We start from the raw sequence: 19,515 nt of genomic DNA, 5'->3' as shown, positions 1-19,515 counted from the left end.
TAATGTATAGATAAACCAGTGACCAGCCCCTGTATAATGTATAGATAAATCAGCGAACCGGCCCCCGGTATAATGTATAGATAAATCAGCGGACCGGCCCCCTGTATAATGTATAGATAAACCAGTGACCAGCCCCTGTATAATGTATAGATAAATCAGCGGACCGGCCCCCGGTATAATGCATAGATAAATCAGCGGACCGGCCCCCGGTATAATGCATAGATAAATCAGCGGACCGGCCCCCGGTATAATGCATAGATAAATCAGCGGACCGGCCCCCGGTATAAGGTATAGATAAATCAGCGAGCAGGCCCCCTGTATAATGTATAGATAAATCAGCGAGCAGGCCCCCTGTATAGATAAATCAGTGACTGGCCCCCTGTATAATGTATAGATAAATCAGCGGACCGGCCCCCGGTATAATGTATAGATAAATCAGCGGACCGGCCCCCAGTATAATGTATAGTTTCATCTTCGAGGAGGCGAACGCACTCAGACATAGGGGACCCGATAACCTCTTATTAGGGGACTCATTCCGATGATCCTCGTTACTTTTTCTCAGGTGGGTAGCAAAGGCTGAGCGGGGGCTTCATAGACAAGACCTCCGTTTTACAAAAATAAATCGTAACTGTGGTTCGAGACGGAATTCTGAGCGGGGGATCTACGGGCCCGGCCCCCGTAATTCAGTGAAAACTCACGTTTCATGGAATTAAAGCTTTAGAAGCCGTTACGCGGAGAAATGGCGGAGACCCCCGGAAGGTTCTGCTTCCAGCTGTAATGTAATTGGATGAACCGGACTAGATTGTAACCTACAGGCATTACGTACAGCTACTGAGCAGATCAGCCCCGCGGGGCGGCAGCCCATAGGCATGTCTTACCTGATGCTCCAACCTCCACCTTACACCCCCTCAGGCAGTCTCTGCAGCCACCCAAAAGTTCATTTCATCTCTTCTGTAATATATTCCACCTCCTTTTAGATCGCAAGCGCCTTTGCGCATGGAAATCAACGCAGCGCTTTCTTCCGTCAGACCCCAAACTTCTCGGCGGTATCCGGATGTCCTTCGCCGGCCCGCATGACGCGATGAGACCGACAGGACGGAAAAAAGAAGGACTAATAAAAGACATCTTGGTCCATAAATCTTTATTTTAAATGTTTCAGTTAATCGCTCGGTTCCAATAATATGGCTTTTGGGGTTTTTTTTTTTGTTTTTTTTTTAAGGCTGCGAGTAACATTTTCGCACTTATCACAAAACGCAGAAGAGACGCCCCCGACGGGCTCTTCAAGTACAGTCCAGGATCGATAAAGCACTTTGTAGCCCAAAGCGGCCCGATTTGGCGATTAAACCCCATTGATGGCTAACAGAAGAAGTGACAATTCCAGCATCGCGAGGGGGGGGGGGGGGGATCACCAGTCCTGTTTAGGTTATATCCTATACACAGACACTGGCATGACCTCTTTGGACTTTTTTTTTTTTAACAATATAGCGCCCCAAATAATCGCGGAACCTGATTTGGGCTGAAAAGTTACAAAGTAACTTTAAATGTAACGCCTCGGGGGGTCTGTCACCTAAACATGGCGTCTTTGACTTGCGCCGACGGGTCGTTTGCCGGCATAATAACCATATCTGTACATTCCTGGGGATCCCGGAGAAGCCGAGCCCCCCGGTTCCTCCGTCAACGAGAAGGCACAGAAGAATTCCTGGAAGAAGCAAAGTAGTAGTCCTCGGCGGGGAGCATCCTGCGCCCACCTATTCCTGTCCGCGCAAGAAGTCCCCCCTCCTGGCAGCCAACGGGCATCATCGCCCCCATCACATGGTGTAGCAGTAATACGCCAGGGCAAGAAGCAGGAAGATCGCCACCGACACCATCATGTTCTTCTGGTTCTCGTGACGCAGGGATTTCAGCTCCTTCTCTGTGAAAGACAACACAGAGTAATCCTCCCAGCAGAGGCGGTAGAGACCAATACAGGGCGGCAATGTAAACATGCGCAGGATAGGCATATGGCTCCTCAATCTAAGACCGAGGAGGTAGATAAGTGGAACAGCCTCCCAGCAGAGTGGTAGAGGGCTCACACAAAGCGCTACTTTTTTATTCTCTCTCATAGAGGAGGGGCCGATGCCTAAACCAATGGCGGGGCTGACGTACCGTAGTGAGACATCCTGTTGGTCAAAGCGTTTTTCTCTTTTTCAAGTGATTTCCTGCGGCAAAAAAAGTTGTAAGACATTTAAACTCGGATCAGCAAACACAACGTGCCACTGGGACACAGGAGTGATGGGAGTGATAAAGAGACATTGGGACACAGGAGTGATGGGAGTGATAAAGGGCCATTGGGAAACAGGAGTGATAAAGGGCCATTGGGACACAGGAGTGATGGGAGTGATAAAGGGCCATTGGGACACAGGAGTGATAAAGGGCCATTGGGACACAGGAGTGATGGGAGTGATAAAGGGCCATTGGGACACAGGAGTGATGGGAGTGATAAAGGGCCATTGGGACACAGGAGTGATAAATGGTCTCTGTACCATTAGAATTAAAAATCCATTAACCCCGTCTGCGCTGGATTGCTGATCAATTTCATGTTATTTTTTAATGTATTTTTTATATATATGTACGCACGGTATACACACACATATATATATATATATACACACACACACACACAGGGCTCTGGGAGTAAACAGACATTCCCGACAACAACTTAAAAAGGGATGAAGCGCTAAATTATAAAAATAACTTGAGAGGGGATAAAAGACGGGAGGAGAAAAGTTACAAGAGATCTGAATCTAACACTAGAGAGTCAGAGAGTGAGATAGAACGGAAGGACGTTTTATTTTACTGAGAGAGTGGTAGATAAGTGGAACAGCCTCCCAGCAGAACTGGTAGAGGGTAATACAGTGAGGGGATTAAACATGCATGGGATAGACATACGGCTCCTGAATCTAAGACGAATCTCTCTCTCTCGGGAGACGCGTTCCCCGACGCTCTCACCTCCCCTCTGCAGTCAGCTCCAGTTTGCGGAGTTTGAAGTCCACTTCGTCCAGGTTACTCCTGCAGGACGCCAGCTTCCCCTCCACGCTGTCTATCTGCGGACACGGCGGGTGTTATCCGGGCGCAGGGGGGATTTGCAACATATGTATAGAATTCCAAAATAATGCCCCGGCGGGGACAAGGGTAAATTACAACTAAAAACAAACCAATCCCGTTCCCGGGATCAAAAATACCCTTATTATTACCCCACCCTAAAACATAACTTTTATTAATATGTTTGTTAAAAGGTATAACCAAAAAAGATGTTTAGAAACACCGGCATCACCAGTCCTACCGTGAGAGGTATCCGTCACCGTGACGTGAGGGCCACGGCCGTATAACACTAATAATATCACATCATATATACTGCTGATGGCTCCAGTGACACGGGCTTATTAAAAACTCAGACAAGTAGCCCCCCTGACATGTTTCGCTCCTCAGAGCTTCATCAGAGGTCTGGGCTAATGGCTACATATGTATAGGGGGGGGGATCATAATGCATAACCACCGAGTGTCACCACCGGAGGGACTGTCACCGAACAGGCGCTCTCTACTAACAGTGCAGACTCTGTTACCCTATAGGGTGATCGGGGAGACTGCGAGAGGCCACCACAAACCATGGAGTGACCATCACTCAGCAGCTTGCTGTCACTCACCCTGACACTCCCACTGTAACTGAGTCCTCACTGTGTCACCCCTCAGACCCCTCGCCCAGTATCTGTCACTCACCCCTCGCCCAGTATCTGTCACTCACCCCTCAGACCCCTCGCCCAGTATCTGTCACTCACCCCTCGCCCAGTATCTGTCACTCACCCCTCAGACCCCTCGCCCAGTATCTGTCACTCACCCCTCATTATAATCTCGGCTTCCGCCATGACTGCAAGCCCCATCACGCTGAACCAGCCAGGCGCTCACTAAGCATGATGGGATTTGCAGTGCAGGGTCCCCGTCACTCACCTCCTTGGCCACACTGATCTTTTCCTTCTTTTTTTTCGCCATTTTCCTCCTTGTCTGCCCGGCACACGTGTCCTTCCTGCAGCTCCAGCTACACGTGGACCGGAAGCCGCCATGTTTGGTATGGGCACTTCATCCACTTTTTTCTACTCCATGTTTACTATGGGCGAGTCCCACCAGGCGCCATGTTTAGTAAGGGCAGTGCTTAGCGCATTGAATGCAGTATGCGGAGCGCACAGCTGTCCCCAGCAGCTGAGTTGTGGGCAAAATAGATGCTTTTCTCTTAATGCGAAGTTATAATTTCCAGAAGTGAAAGTTGCTGACTGACTACTAATCAAGACAAATATCTTTGTGCACTCACATCATGCTCAGCCAACAGGCAGACACATATAATATGAACAATCTGCTTCCTGGCTGTGTGTTTGAAGCCAGAGCTCACCAAGGGGTTCTCGCTGGCGAAATCGTTACACGCCTGCTGGTTCCGGTACCTACCCCGGCCGGGGGCAAAGCTTCGTAATGCAGGGCGTAAGCCGGGACCCTCCTCACCTGTTGTCAAACTGTTATGCTATATACTACGCGTTATGTCCTGTCTGCCCATTGTACAGCGCCGCGGGATATAAAACAGTAAATACCTGTTATATTGTGGATCATCTCCATACCTTGGAACACTCAGGGGTTTTGCCCCAGTCTCGGGGTGAAGGGGCAGATTCTCTGGGTCACGCAGTCTGACTCCTTGATATCCCCCCCCCGCTGTGATCATAGATAAGACTCCCAGTTGGTGCTTTTTCCCCCAGTATGCTATATGTTAATATCCCTGCTTGAATGCAGGTGACTCAGGTGTATCTTTAAATAATGACAACTCAAGGTTTCCTTGACGACCGGTGTCAGAGCTACCGGTATTTGAGTAACATACTGCGAGTCACTCCATAGAACCTTCACAATGGGCTATTAAAGGGTCTTGGGGGCCGCTCGTCTAGAAAGTCTTTTTCTGGGAATAAAGGCGTAGATAGTAAGGGGTCCCTGGGTGGCCTATGGTTTGGATGCGGGTTCTGCTGCTGGCGTAACGCGCTGCCGGGTGACCGTCCGGGTACCGCTGGGTAGAGATACTCATTTGCTCTGCAGTATTACGGAGGACGCTGGGAGAATCAGGTGATTGGCTCACGCGCAGGTTCGATAAAGGGCGAGATGTCAGCTGCTCCCAAATGTTGCTCTCCCTGCTCAGGTGGAGCGGGGCTTTCCCTCTCCCTCCGTATCGGTGATTCTTACCCTCTGCAAGCTTCACCGGTTCTCCAAGTCACGGTGCTCCGTCTCCAGGCCACGCCCACTCCCCACCCTATTCCCGTCCCACCCCATACTATCTGATGCTAGCCCTGCCCATGTAGCCCCACCCTTACATGACTAGGCCGTCCCATGCACAACGCGAGCTCCACACCCCACTCCCATTTTATTATTTTATTTGTAGGGGGGTTTTTTATCCAAAAATCTGTAGATTCAGGAGCCGTATGTCTATCCCACGCATGTTTGATACCCTCACTGTATTACCCTCTACCATTTCTGCTGGGAGGCTGTTCCACTTATCTACCACTCTCTCAGTAAAGATACATTTTTATCTAGGAAAAAAAACAGGAAAAGAGAAATATCCATCAAAAAGTGACACGATGGTAAAGGTGCTCACCCCCTCATACTGTATATTTATAATATGTATTGCGCAGGGAGAGGGGGCACAGACTGGCCGTGGGTATGAAGCGCACAGCGGCTGCTGAATCGAGGGGTTCCGCTCCACCCGCGCACCCAATTAAAGGTTACATAGCTCAGTGTGAGAGCGTGCGAGTCGGGGGCAGGAGGACGGAGGAGGTTTAATACCCCGTGCCCTGCTTAATGATTCGGCTCGGGTAGCCGATAATGGTTCGGCTTTTACGGCATTGTGTAGGGTTAATGGCTAAGGGCAGGGATTACAGAATGATGGAGAACGGAGCGCGTCCCACGACTCATCTGTCAACGTCCGGGTACACTCCATTAAGCGAGCGGAGGCTGCCGTGCGCTGGGACCGGTTAAAGGGACAGCCCGCGACGTTGGCGCAGCAGACAGATCCCCCCCCCGGAATGATCTCCCGCGTTCGCTTACATTAACATTCCTCTTCAACAAGAACGAACGCTCAGCGGCCTTTACTGCAAATGAGCGTTTCACCTAGAAATGTGCGTTTTAATGAAAGGTCTGCGTCGGGGACATCACGGGGTATCAGAGGCAGAGATTTAACCCCCAATTCCACTTCTACATAGGCCCCTATTTCCAGACCTGGTCTCAAGTTACATCATGGCAGACTCTGACTTACATCATAATGACTACTCATCGTTATGATGGAAGTCAGAGTCTGCCATGATGTAACTTGAGACCAGGTCTGGAAAATGGGGCCTATGTAGAAGTGGAATTGGGGAATCGTGTTATTATGGTCGAGCTCTGTACAATACCCTATCATGTACCTGATGTAAAGCAGGACGGGGGGAGATAACCGGATATCGTGCTGCTCTATGGACAGCATCTCCTTATACTCGTAACACGATAAACGCGGGAATCAGACCTGAAGTCAGGAACATAAGGCCATTTTTATCACTGATTACCTTGAAATCATTCCAACTTACATCACTTTTTACCTGGGTCCTTAACCAAGGTACATGTGTGGGGGAGGGGCGGCTGTATTTCTTGGCGTTTTGTATGGATGGATGTGGTTTTTTTTAATGAAACTGGTGATGCGAGAGTTAATTATTACGTATATGGAGTCTGTATATAAAATAATTATGCAAAAAGAGGGAAAACACATTAAAAAAATATTTTTAGGGGTCATCCCAGCCTCTGAGTTGGGGTCTCCCATGGAAGGCGTAAGGACCCCCCCACACACACCTCTCCATTTCATGGCGTAGGCATAGATTGAATCGCAGAGTAGCTTTTTTTTTGTTTGAGAATTTCTGCTGAGAATTTTAATGGGCGAATGTTTGGCATTTTTTCCTCCCCGTTTGAAGGTTTTGTTCCTTCATCTATTTGGCTGCCCGAGGGGTCTGGCACAGAGAAGGTATCCGTGACAGTAACCGGAGGCCACAGAGAACAGTGACGAGCCGCCTTTGCTGGGCTCCCTGCCATCTCCCGGCCAGCAGGTGGCGCTGTTTACCCAAGATAACGGCGGAAGGAAAAACGGCAGAAACAGCCCAGATTCTCAGCACCGGACGAGGCAGCCGGACGCGCGGCGCCTGTAATTTTATTCCACAATATCTGCCGGGTAACAAAGTCTGATGATCCAGGCGGCCGGAGGAACGCAGCGAGGCCGAAAAACACCAATCACTTATTATTATATTATCTGGTGTTTAATGCAAATTCCTCCCCATCTCCCATAATCTTTCACTGCGGAATGCAGCCCAAGCAGGAAGTTGTTAGCCGTTTCCTGTTCTTTCTGCCCCAGGCAGGAACTTGTAAGCCACTTCCTGTTCTTTCCCTGCGTTAGCCCAAGCAGGAAGTTGTAAGCCGCTTCCTATTCTCTCCCTGCATCAGCCCGAGCAGGAAGTTGTAATCAGCTTCCTGTTCTCTCCCCGCGTTATTTTATCGGACGGCGCATGAGCCTCTAGCGCTACAGATTGTTTCCAGCCGCGCAGGTCCCTCCCTAACGCTATTATCACAGATATCTCAGGGCGAGGAGGAGATTTATACCCTGTGACGGGGCAGCAAGATGGCGGCTCCTGTATACAGCACAACGAGGGAGTAAGAAAGGGGTTTGTATTTCAGAGATAATCAGAGATTCTGTACTGGCCCAGCTGGCTGCACGGGGTCTTTGTACAGATCTGGGGTCCTCGGCGACTTGCTTCCCATAGAACAGTTCTTCGCAGCGACCCCTGTGTGATGCCGGATCTGCCCCATCGCTTTTTATACCGATGGAGATCCACGAATTGTCCGCTTCCGTAGGTGCAACCCGGTCCTTGGAAGTCACTTTCAGGGTACAAGTGGAAACCCCCTCCGGTGGTTTTGTTGCAAGGCTGATATGGTTCCCAAATGCGTAACCTTGCAATTATTTACATTAAACGACCAAAACCTGCACCCCGCTTATTTTTACATCTCTCTGGATACATTTTAAGTAAAACAGTTCTTGTTACTTTAGAACATCTTATCCAACAAGCACCTCGGGTTAATTCCAACTAAAAATATGAATTATTACTAACCTGAAATATAGATATAAAATATATAAAAATAGATATATTTGGAATCATGGGGAGGGAGGGTTTAGTGCCCCCCCACTGCACCGAATTGTATTTCGGGCGATTACGGACTCTTTGTTTAATTATTTTATTCTCCCTTTGCATATTTTTGAAAGGAGATACACGCCTTGACTGGACGAATTCTAGAAATGGGAAGCAGGAGAGGGATTTATGGAAGTCGAAACCCGAATGTCGGATACGGCAAGCCCTCCAGTTCCCGGCTCTGTTGTGTGAACTATTAAAGTGTTTTATCAGTGTTATTAGCCGCGCACGCACCGATATACTTTACCGGGTGCCATAAAAATTACAAAGTTTGGGAAAATCATTTCTGAATACGTCTTCGTCTTGTGTGATAAGCAGAGAGCGCGCCCCATTTCCCCTCCTGCCTTAAAAGCTGTTACGCGGGAGGGTTCCCAGCGGGGTAGCGGGATCACCACACTGTCATTTCTTAGTAAAAAGTCAAACTAATATGAGATATTTTTCCCAGCTGCAGACAGTTTGTGATAATTCCAGCGGATAGAAGTAGAGGAGCCGTTTGCTAAAATGAATTTAGAAAGTGTAGCAGAGAATGTTTTTCCCGATCTACATTTCAGCTACAATTCATTTAGAAGATTCCGTTCTGAGCTGATAATCGAGTCAATCTGACAACGGCAGCTCGGGGGGGGGGGGGGAGACAAAGCCAAGAGGCCCCATCAGCCCCTTGTACCCCCCCTTAATAACATAGAAACTAGCACACATTTTACACACCCTCACACAAGCACACATACATACACACTCATGCTACAAACATGCATACACTAACACACACAATCACACACTCGTGCTAACACACAATTACACAAGTACACTCATGCTAACACACACTTGCATACACACTCATGCTGTAACGGATACAACATGAGGACTGGAACCCAGTAGCGGAAATCTGGAATCAGGGCGTCAGAGCCAAGTCGAGGGGCAGAATCCAAGGTGGATCAAAACCAGCCAGGAACATCGGAGCCAAAATCATTAAAATATTTGTAGGAGAAAGTCAAGCCGAGCCAAACCCAACAGGAACAGGAGCCAGAAGCAAGGACTAGACGGGTGAAATACACCAAAATATCACTGGGTCACAAACACAGGATGGTTTCACAAACCAAGGGCAAGCAGTAGAGTGAAGATTTGGCCATTGCAGGGCATTTATGGGTACAGCAGGGGTTAAAAACACATAAATTGTGTCACAGGCAGACTGTTTGGGGGCAAATATGGCACAGACAGGCTGTTTGGGGCACTGACAAGCTGGTGGCAAAGATGGCACAAAATGATCTGTTTTGGGGCACTTACAAGCTGTTTGACAAGGATGATACAGGCAAGCTCTTTGGCACAAACTAGAGGGACAAACTTATCGCCGAGCCGGGAACTGCTTACCGCTGGTGGCCAAGTCCGGTCATTAAAGTCCGTAAGAGATGGTTTAGTCCGGTAATCTGTTTTCATGGCAACTGATTACATAAATTTGATAAATCGATCGGCCGAATCCAGCGCACATCGGGGGAGACATTTCCCCCCCGTCTATTATTCTCGCCGTCTGAATGTGCTTTATACACAAAGCCGCCGCGCTGAGGCTTTCATCTCGTATCTCACTTTTTGTTGGCAGTAAAGAGGGGACGGCGGACATCCCAATAATATAAAGTGATCTAAAAGCAGAGATTAAAAAATTCTTTTACACCATATTCTGCTTTCCGTCCTGGTTCTGATCTCGGTGCAGTCGCCGGACCGGTTCTGTTGCCAATTTTTCCCCCATATGGCATTGGTTAATATTTGGCGGTGAAAATAATCACCAATTGGACCAGTTTAATACGGCCCGACATTTACATTGGCCGGAGGGGGGGCATGTTAGTTCTAGGGGGTGTGGTTAGAGGCGTGGCTTTTGTTATTTGTGTAACTGGGTGTGGCATTTAGAAGAATAATTATTTTATTTGTCCCGTTTCATTTATGAAGCCGTTTCCTGCTGGTTCTATACACATTATCGGGGCTTTTAGGGCTGTAGAACCCTGCGATACCCTTATACCCAGCAAACATTCTGACCTCCTAGAAAAGAGGGGCATCAGGGGAGGAGAGAGGGGTATCAGGGGAGGAAAGAGTGGCATCAGGGGAGGAAAGAGGTCACACGAGGAAAGAGGGGCATCAAGGGAGGAAAGGCGGGTGGGGGGATTTGAGGAGGGACTGTTTAAACTAAAGAGGGACACTTGTGGCGTATGTTTTTCCTGAATGTCCATACTCAGTGTCACTATACAAATCCGCACAAGTCATTCTCTCGGCTACCGCCGCAAAATAGTAGCTTAAAAAAAGGAGACGAACTGTAACATTTATTACATAAAAGAGACAGCCGGTTTTTTTTAGGTATTTCGTGCAGTTTTGCCGCTTCTGGCCGAGACCCGTTTTTTCCACACGTGTGTGACGTGGCAGGTAATGTTGTTTTTTTTTTGCACATTTATCCGTCATCCCAAATTTTATTAAAAGCCAGAAAAATATATCTCGGTGTAAGCAGTTCTGTGTGCGAGCACCCGGGACCCACGCTTTCACCCCAGAGACGCGGAGTTAGAGCGGCGGGCCAAGTTCCGTTTAGTAATAAGGTGATAATTCTGCTTCAGTAGGACTGCGGTGGCAGATTTGTGCGGCTGCCGTTGATGAGTCGGCGGGTCCGTCGGCCACCCCCGGCAGGGGGTTTATCTCTTTCAGAAGGTTATTCAGGAAGATCATTAATCAGAGCAGACGTGGGCTTCCCATCTGCCCCAGACCTGAGAAATACCTGCCACTCACCACGGGCTCAGGGGTAGTCCGCTAACGTTCAGTAACCCCACTCATAAGGTTTGAGGGAATTATCCGTTGTACAGCACTGTGGAATATGATTGCAATATATAAATAATATCAGTATATCATAATCCAGTTTTTTGCATGGTTACAGCTATTTAATGGTGAGACTGCTGTGACGCTACCCACTGGGAATAGATAGAGGGAAGAAAACAGTATGTTTTTTAAAATGTATTTTCTCTTGTGTAAGATTTTTGGATCTAGCTGCGCATGCACACTGCCATGCTTATGAGTAAATCTTTCCGGCACATGCATTTAGCGCACGGACGTGAAATACTGGGGGGTCCTGGCACCGCTTATCATGCATAACCCTATTGATGCTGGACTGGTTGGGTATTATCAGGGCACTGGCACTTTAAGGCCAGTGGCCACCTGATGCCGACAACCTCCGCTGCTGCCGGCACTTCCGCCGGAGCTTCATGTGATGCCGGTGCTCCATCATAGAAGCCCCCAGAGGAAGTGCCAGCAGCAGCAGCAGAGGCTGCCAGAGAGGAGGATCCGGGTCCCCGCAGCGCTGTGGGGGATCTGGGTCTTAGTCTCATATTATATTACGTCCACGAAGGCTAGCCCTGCTCCTGTTTGCCATGAGCTCCACCCCTTGCTAAGCCACTCCCCCGGAAGTAGGAGGGTTCCGGGAAGTTCCCAGGCACTACATGGTGATCTCAACCTTGCGCCGCCATGATGGCTGAGCTGTGGGGGTAGAACCAAATAAACGAATACCTAACGCACTTCGACTAGTTACAAAATGTTTGATACAGAAGCAAATTCCGTTTATTATTATTGCTATTATTATTCTTATAGGGAAAAGAAAAAATGTCGGTGCGCTAAGCTAGTCTCAGACAGTATTTTGTTTTTTGTATAAATTATTATTCTTGTTACTACTATTATTGTTATTATTTTTATTAATTATTATTGATATTATTACCATTATTATTCATTAGTATCATTGTTACTATTATTATTTGTATTACTATTATTACTATTTCAATTATTATTGTTATTACTATTATTATTATTGTTATTAGTTCTATTATTACTTTATATTTTATTTGGCCCGTGTTTTGTTTTCTATTTAGTTGGCTTCAGTGTCACACCATACATTCCCCGAATCACACGAAAGAAAAGGGACATCATTTCCAGCGGATTCTACATAAAGACTTATGTTTTCATGTGTTATAAACTTTTACTGCAAACAGACGATGACAGGCGCCGCTAAACACGGGGATTGTTATCAGCGCAATGTGTTAGGTACCAAAATTAGACAACTGTCCTTCTGTTTCCGCTGGAACGCTGCCCGGAATTCAATAAAGCGCAACGCTAGATTAATCCAACCATCTTCAAACAAATAAAAAGACCCCACGACAGGGAAAAGGGGTAGGTAGGGTTAAAACTAGCAGAGTGAATAACCCACTCCAGGAACCTGGGGGGATAACTGGGTTGGGTGGCTGACTTAGTAATCGATTAAGTGGCCCTGCCTGGTAGTGCACAGCCCACTAAGTTCCCATTAAGTTATCTCTCCCCCTGGTTTATATCTCCCATTGTGCCCTACAGTGGCCCCTGTAGGCAGCCCAAGGTACTGCAGAAGCTCGTGAGCATAAGGAATGAAAACCAGAAGGTCTCTCCTCTGGATGCTGGGTGTCCATGTCCCATTGGGGACATCGTTGGCTCCGTTCTCATGCCTCCAAGCGTTTGTGGTGTTGATGGTGTTGCACGCTCAGGCTGGGCTTTTCACGGGACTCGGCCTGCGTGCCAACAGTCCCAGGCATCTTTTGTAGTGCATTTGAGCTCTGCCTTATGTGCCACCAGTTGTCATGAAGTCACTTTTGTGTCTAACGTTTTGTGCCTTTGAGACTTTTTCATTCTCTCGCCTTCTCCCGGGAAATGAGCCATTGTGGTGATCTTTGTCTGCCATCTATCGTTCTTTTGGCGTAGATTTTGCCTTTCCTGCATTCACCCTGTGCTGAGCTTTTGGCCTCCTCTTTGACGTTGAGACTTGCCCTTAGGTCTTCGCTTCGAGAGGAGCAGATAGGTCTTGGCGGGGTATTCCTTACACAGTGAAATTAAAGCTCCCCAAACATGTCTATAGATGTTGTACCATAAATGCGTTTGTAATTGCTGGATTCTTCTCGGCCGAGACTGGTCTGTAATAGCAATTTTTTTCCCCAAATGCATTTCATATACAATATACTGGCAAATCGTTCTATACCGAGTGTGACGGAAGCCTCCATCACTGGGGCCACTGGAGAAGCCTGACTGCCAGCCTCCTCCCTATTGACTATGGGCCCTGGGTTTGTAAAGACTTCTGTGGCTACCCCCAGCAGTATCATCTCATCACTGGCTGAGGGGATTATCTCCAGCAGACAGCCAGGATCTGCCACCAGGGAGTGACCACCATTCTTTGATGTTTAATGTTGTATAAATCAGTCTCCCCCCTATTGTATTGTTAATCCCGTTACTGCCCCTGTTGTCTCTGGGAGGCAGATTAAGGGGGCGGTTTGTGTCCCAATGTCTTGTTTTATGTTAATGTGTGTTTTGCTGGATATATCCAGCTCTGTGTGTCTAAAATAAATCAGTCTTCGTTTGGTTTTACCCTACACTGAGTCTCGGCGAGTGACTGGGGAACCGGGGAAAGTGTGTTGTCCCAGGCTAAGGGAGCACAAGACAGCGGAGGCAGTCGGTCGGACTAGCCAGCTCCGTGACACCGAGCCCATCCCCCGTCCGACATTACAAAAGGATGAGAAATTTGGGATTAGGTAAACAAATATGATTTCACAGCAAAATTTAAAATGTGGCAACCAATGAAATGCTCCATTCTTATGGATTACTTAATCAGTTTCCATGGCGATAAGACCCCTTTGCACCAGAATCACTTTTTTTTTATACACTGTACCATGCGACACGAAATAAAACGCGATCTGATTTTTAATGTCTTCGTCGTATTATATCCTCTCAGCGCATCCCAATTTTTCTCAATAAAAAGCACAGATTAACTACAATGGTGAATATTTGGGGTATTTCTTTATATAACCATTTAGTAAATCTTTTTAACTGTTTTCATTATATTTTATGGCGTATAAAGTTTATTAAATACATAGTTTCCTGCCACATTTCTAATTTCCGTCGGCATTTAAAGACGTTCTCGCTCAGTGATTGGAAATGGTTTTATGATTTACTTGACCGGGAGCATCAAACCTCCGGAGATCGTTCCTTCTTTTCCTAAATAAAAAGAAAAATGTATCAAACGACGGCTTTTACGGGAAAATCTTGATTTAAAAAAACCCCCCAAAAAACAGCGTTCTTTATTGATTAGACGGTCTAATGAAATGTTACCTTTTTTTATTGTTTGCGACTTGAATCGATATTTATTTGTGCTTTTGTGTGGGGTCTCGCCCCCCCGTTGTGAGAAATGATTCATTACTTTTTATATGTTTTGTGAGATATTTCTCCGGAGTTTTGTTAGTCATTCCTTGGATCTTGTTTGAAAAAAGTAAAAAGCTATAAATTGGGTGGATCTTATTGAAGTTAGAACAGAGATTTATAAAACTGCGGCTATAAAACATACCCCGTCAAAAATAAGGATTGTTTTTTAATGTATAAGTAGGTTTGGGGTTTTATTTCAAGTGTCAGGGGCAGAATATCACAATAATGAGAAAAAAATAACGAGATGCGGAGCACCAATAAAGCGCATCCCTCCACTTCCTTCAGTACCTGTAAAAAATAACAACAATAATAATAAAAAAATAAATAAAAAGATAAAAAAAAAGGAGAAGAAAGCTTTGGACAAAATGCCCAGTACTGATGTATAGGAATCTGGCCCTTTTTTATAAATTACAATTTAAAGCGTAAAATTAACCCCTTCGTGACCAATGATAGTCTAGGTACATCCAGAAAATATGTCCTTAGAGGACCAGTGACGTACCTCTTACGTCATGGATTAGAAAGGGTCCCATGGCGCCTCTGTCGGAGTGATCACGTGGTTTCCGCTGTTGCTATAGTAGATCTACATCACTTCTGTACACGTGATCGCTTCTTCACATGCATGGAAACAGTCACATGACAAAGACAGGGCTTTTAAGCAGTGCCTGCGTCTCTCTCTCACTCCTTCACACTGTGACCGTGAGCTGGAGATAGAGAAAACAGAATAATATTTAAAAAAAAAAATATTTATATATATTACATTCTTTTTATTCATGTTTTTACACCAACCAAAAAGTATCAGTTTGGGAATTTTTAATTTTCACATTTTTTCATAAAATTAATGCTAAATTGTAGACTTGTGTGTTCAGATTCGTACAAATTTTATTTTTAATGAAATCTGCCATTTTGGTTAATTCGTACAAACGTCCAAAAACAAGGAGGGACCAATGAAACAAAGGATAACGAAATAGAGAGCTCAGGATATTTGTATTTTGTTGCTTTTTCACTCTTGCTCTCTCACGCTCTCACTCACTTTATCTCACACTGTCTCACTCTCTCTCGCAACGTCTCTCTACCTTATCTGATTCGTCTCTTCTTGTTCTTTCTTCGTGCGCGGAGGCTCCAGGAGAAAGAAGCCAGAAGAACCAGTAAAAGGAAGAGAAAAAGTGGAGCTGCGGAAAGGGAGACAGGGATGGAAGCAGTTGTGAGGGAGAGTGAATGAGAGTGTGAGAGAGCGTGCGTGAGGGTGTATGACAGTGAATTTCATTTCCGAAGGGAAAGAGCCCTCCGAATTTCATCCGAACCGAATAGGAAGAATACGAACGAAATGTGTCCGTTTTTGGTCCATGTGCACAAGTCTAATAAATTGTTAAGCTTTATGACTAATCCCGAAGCAATTTGGAAGTTTCAGATTGTCCGTATTTACTGATATCGGTCTGTATTTGTAAATTTAGCTGATATTAAAATCGAATTAAGAGTTTTGGCTGTTGGGGTCTAGATATACTGTATATTGGTGGTACCTCCCGAAAACCGATAACGCTGATGCACCAGTATATATATATATCTCGAGGGTTTATCATAGACCCAAATGAGAAATAATATACAACTTTATACAAAATGTTTACATTTCGGAAAGGTGCGTTGCGGTACCGCTGGCGATCACGGACTTTCTAAATAAAATCGTATGTATCCATGCATAGAAAACACGCAGCTGATCTTATTAACCCCTTAAGGACAATGGGCGGTCCCAAAAGCCATTGAAAACAATGCATTTTGAGCCCGTACATGTACGGGCTTTGTCATTAAGGGGTTAACGCAAAGAACAAGCCAATAAAGGAACGCTCCTTTAAAAAAATGTAAAATGAATAAATAAATGATTTTAGGACATTAAAAACATTATTTTGCAAGGCGCAAGCGAAGGGTTAAGCCGCCATCGCCGGCGGGGTTGCGGCGGATTGTTTTGGCAGCATCCAGGTGTCGCAGCCTGCACTTATAGGTCGTCTTCCCCCGGCTGAGAGTGTTTCTTATTCATCTGAAGCGAAGAAGCCGGTATTGTCCCCCGGAGCTAATCTCCAGACCTCATAATGTGGATTCTTCCCGCTCATAGCCTCATTTCTTCCGTCGCCGCAGCCTCCGAATACTCGCAATATATCTTCACGGGCAGGACACTTAAGACGTACCTTTGGGCAACGGCGAGCAGGCGGGGGGGGCAGTTTTTATTTGAATTCCATGAGTTTTGGCTGCGAGTAAAAGAAGGTTTACGTTGATGAGATCTCTTTATTCTCGCCGCGCCACACCGTGAAAGCGTTTGGCTGACGGGGATGAAGAAATTCATTGAGCTATAAATCACAGATTGCTGTCTCGGCCCAAACCGCCTCGCGCTCGCCGGTGCTTTGGTCGTCACCGGCACCGCCGAATGACAACAATCTCACCGTCCGGAGAGCTTAACCGCCACAAGATATTTCTCCCCATAAATTGCCATAAAAAGTCTGATTTTGAGACAGATTAATGCTGTTTATATTCGGTGGCTCTGGGCTCAGACTCCGAAAGATTTTCAACGAGAAAAAAAAAAACCACACACAGAGTCTTTGAGTTAACCCCTTAATTACGGCCAATCCTATCCAATCAAATCGAGCCGTCTGGATACTCGGTGTTTCTCCGGTTGGTCCTGTTTTGATTTTCAGTTTATTAAACGTCCAGGTCGCACATGTTGTGGAGATTAAACTCCTCCGATGAGGCTCAACGCAAAGAAATATGGCACAGATAATGCTGTTACGCTCAGGGTGGCATTAAGAGACAATCGGTGATGACTATTACCCCGAGCAGGTAATAGTAAATGGGTAGGTCTATTTTCTTAACAGAGTGTTGGACCGCACCAGTTCCCGCACATGGAAATTTAGTAAACTCACAAAGTTCTCCTTGCATCCTTTTTTTGTACAGGAGAATGAATAAAAGAAATCAGTGTCGACCCCTAGGCGCTCAAAGAGTCCAACCTGTAGGGCCCATCAAAGAATGTGTAGCCTTTGAGACCTTAAACCTCCAAAAACCAGAAATATTGTTAAAACAAAAACAAGATGAAAAAAAAGATTTTGAAAAACGCAGTCTATGTTCAGTATCGGGGATTCTAAAAATGATTGCGGGTTCTCTGGGAGCATGCATACTCTTGCGCACCAGCGGCCCCACGTGGTTGGAGGATGCATTGCAGCCACCATTGATGAACAGAAGTCAACCAGCAGCCTGGGATATTTGACTGGGACATTAATAAGGGGGTATTCAAGAAATAGTAATAAACTTTGCACTAGAAATAATGCAAATAAGGAAGAACAAAGGCGATAATTTATGAGCATTCCTGATAATACCCTTAATTTGCCCCAGTTATCCCAGGCCTCAGTCTGGTGGGGGTTCATGATTAAGACTCTCCCACTCCCACCTAGTTCTGCCCACTTCGCGTTCCCAGTGTAATGAAATTAAGACTAGCCACACCCCTATTGGTGGCTTGCCACACCCCTATGAGTGGCTAGCCACACCCCTATGAGTAGATAGTACCACCCCTATGAGTGTCTAGCCACACCCTATGTGTAGTTATTAAACACCCCTTTCAGTGGCTAGCCACGCTCCTATGATTGACATGCCCTGACCACAGTCCTGTAAGGAGCAGGAGAGTGCGCCGCTCTGGGACGTTCCACTGTGTAGTTGGTGGGCGGGGTTATATACATATGCATTCAGCCAATCCGCTTGCTAGTCTCATTGAAGCCTCAGGGACGGGAAACGCAACAGGAAAACATTTCAGATCATTTGTTAACCCCTTATTTTCCAGCGCCCCATAGAGACACAATTAACATTACATTTAGCGTCAGATATTTAAAAGAAAGCGAAACGTTAGGGTAGGGAGTTACATTTTTCTGCATCGTTAGGTGGACGCGTCGGAGAGCGATGTCGGAGCGCCACGACAGCTAATAATAATATGTCAAAGTCTCATTCTTATTTAAATGTGTCTTTGCTAAGGGCATTTTCCTCTGAAAATTAATTAAATCATTAATGAAAGAAATATGAATCGAAGAAAAAAAAAAAAAGGATTTTCATTAACTTACTTTCTCAAAGAAGAATATATTAAATTATTTTTAAAGAACTATCAGTCACCGGCACTTTACGCCCTGCCAGGCTATAGCCAATTCAATATTTAATGGCATTTTGTGTTAAACAGAAGTTCACAATAAAAAAAACAACTCACATCCCTGGTAGCTTAATGCCCCCCCCCCCCCCATGTACTAACGGGCTGGCGTCATTCCATGTGACAAAATGTAAAATAAAAAAAATACAAAAAAAATTTAAAAAAGGGGACCTCTGTCCCTAATTTTTAATTTGTCCCTAGAATTTCTTCGGTGACACCAAGTTAAATTGAATCTAAAAGTAATTCTTTTCAAAGGCAACATTTCTTATTATTATTATCATTTTTTAATTTAAAATTTATTAATATTAATAAATTAATTAATTTATTTATATATCTCATACAATTTAGGTCATTAAAGGTTTTGAGACTGCGAGGGGTATGTGGAGCCAGGACCCCGCGAATATCCGGGGGTTTATAACCCAAATATTAAATAGTCACAGCTTTTGAATCAGGGAAGCTGAGATGGGTGGCAGCCTGTGGCAGAAGCAGCATTATCTGATCAATTTCCGGTCCTGAGGTTTTCCTCTCCTTCCAAAGTCTACCTGAACAGCAGCAATCAGCAACCTGACATTAGAGGGTGGATATATCTGAATGGGGAGGAATAATCCGGCAAATACCGAGGACAGGAAGTTAAATGGACTGCTCCTATGGTACACACAAAAGGGGGGTTTCTAATAGAGTTGGGCACCAGGGGGCTCTTCGTGTTCGTCTTCGTCTTTGGGGGGAAAAAATTCTTCGTATTCCAATACGACCAATAAAGTCGCTCGTACAGACATTTAACTGATAGAACAGGGAGACCAGTGGGATCTGCCGGGTAAGTTGCAGCATTGGGGTTTTAAAAGTCTGTACGAGCGACTT

The 19,515-nt window shown here is 45.8% G+C and overlaps 1 protein-coding gene across 1 annotated transcript; it reads right to left on the bottom strand.

Annotated features, from left to right (window-relative positions):
* Positions 1-1,808: 1,808 nt before the first annotated feature.
* On the bottom strand, positions 1,809-4,026 carry LOC149276686 (coiled-coil domain-containing protein 167-like). The gene is made up of 4 exons (XM_089503385.1): positions 3,985-4,026; positions 2,989-3,083; positions 2,146-2,198; positions 1,809-1,912 (listed from the first exon to the last, which is right to left on the bottom strand). Exons 1-4 carry the CDS (start codon positions 4,024-4,026, stop codon positions 1,809-1,811), a joined length of 294 nt encoding a protein of 97 aa, XP_089359511.1.
* Between the last annotated feature and the right edge of the window lie 15,489 nt (positions 4,027-19,515).

The sequence above is a fragment of the Sceloporus occidentalis genome, unplaced genomic scaffold (assembly GCF_023333645.1).
Source record: "Sceloporus occidentalis isolate IW3139 unplaced genomic scaffold, rSceOcc1.0.p SCAF_231, whole genome shotgun sequence".
Lineage (NCBI taxonomy): Eukaryota > Metazoa > Chordata > Lepidosauria > Squamata > Phrynosomatidae > Sceloporus > Sceloporus occidentalis.
The sequence above is the reverse complement of the archived record's forward strand: the minus strand, read 5'-3'. Positions and strand labels throughout refer to the sequence as shown.

What these genes read in the sequence shown, in the direction of transcription:
- LOC149276686 (XM_089503385.1), bottom strand. Translation starts at nt 4,026, where the DNA reads ATGGCGAAAAAAAAGAAGGAAAAGATCAGTGTGGCCAAGGAG. An exon ending in GAGCTGACTGCAGAGGGGAG is followed by an intron (nt 2,199 to 2,988) that starts GTGAGAGCGTCG and finishes TTTTTGCCGCAG; the next exon opens with GAAATCACTTGAAAAAGAGA. An exon ending in CAACAGGATGTCTCACTACG is followed by an intron (nt 1,913 to 2,145) that starts GTACGTCAGCCC and finishes TGTCTTTCACAG; the next exon opens with AGAAGGAGCTGAAATCCCTG.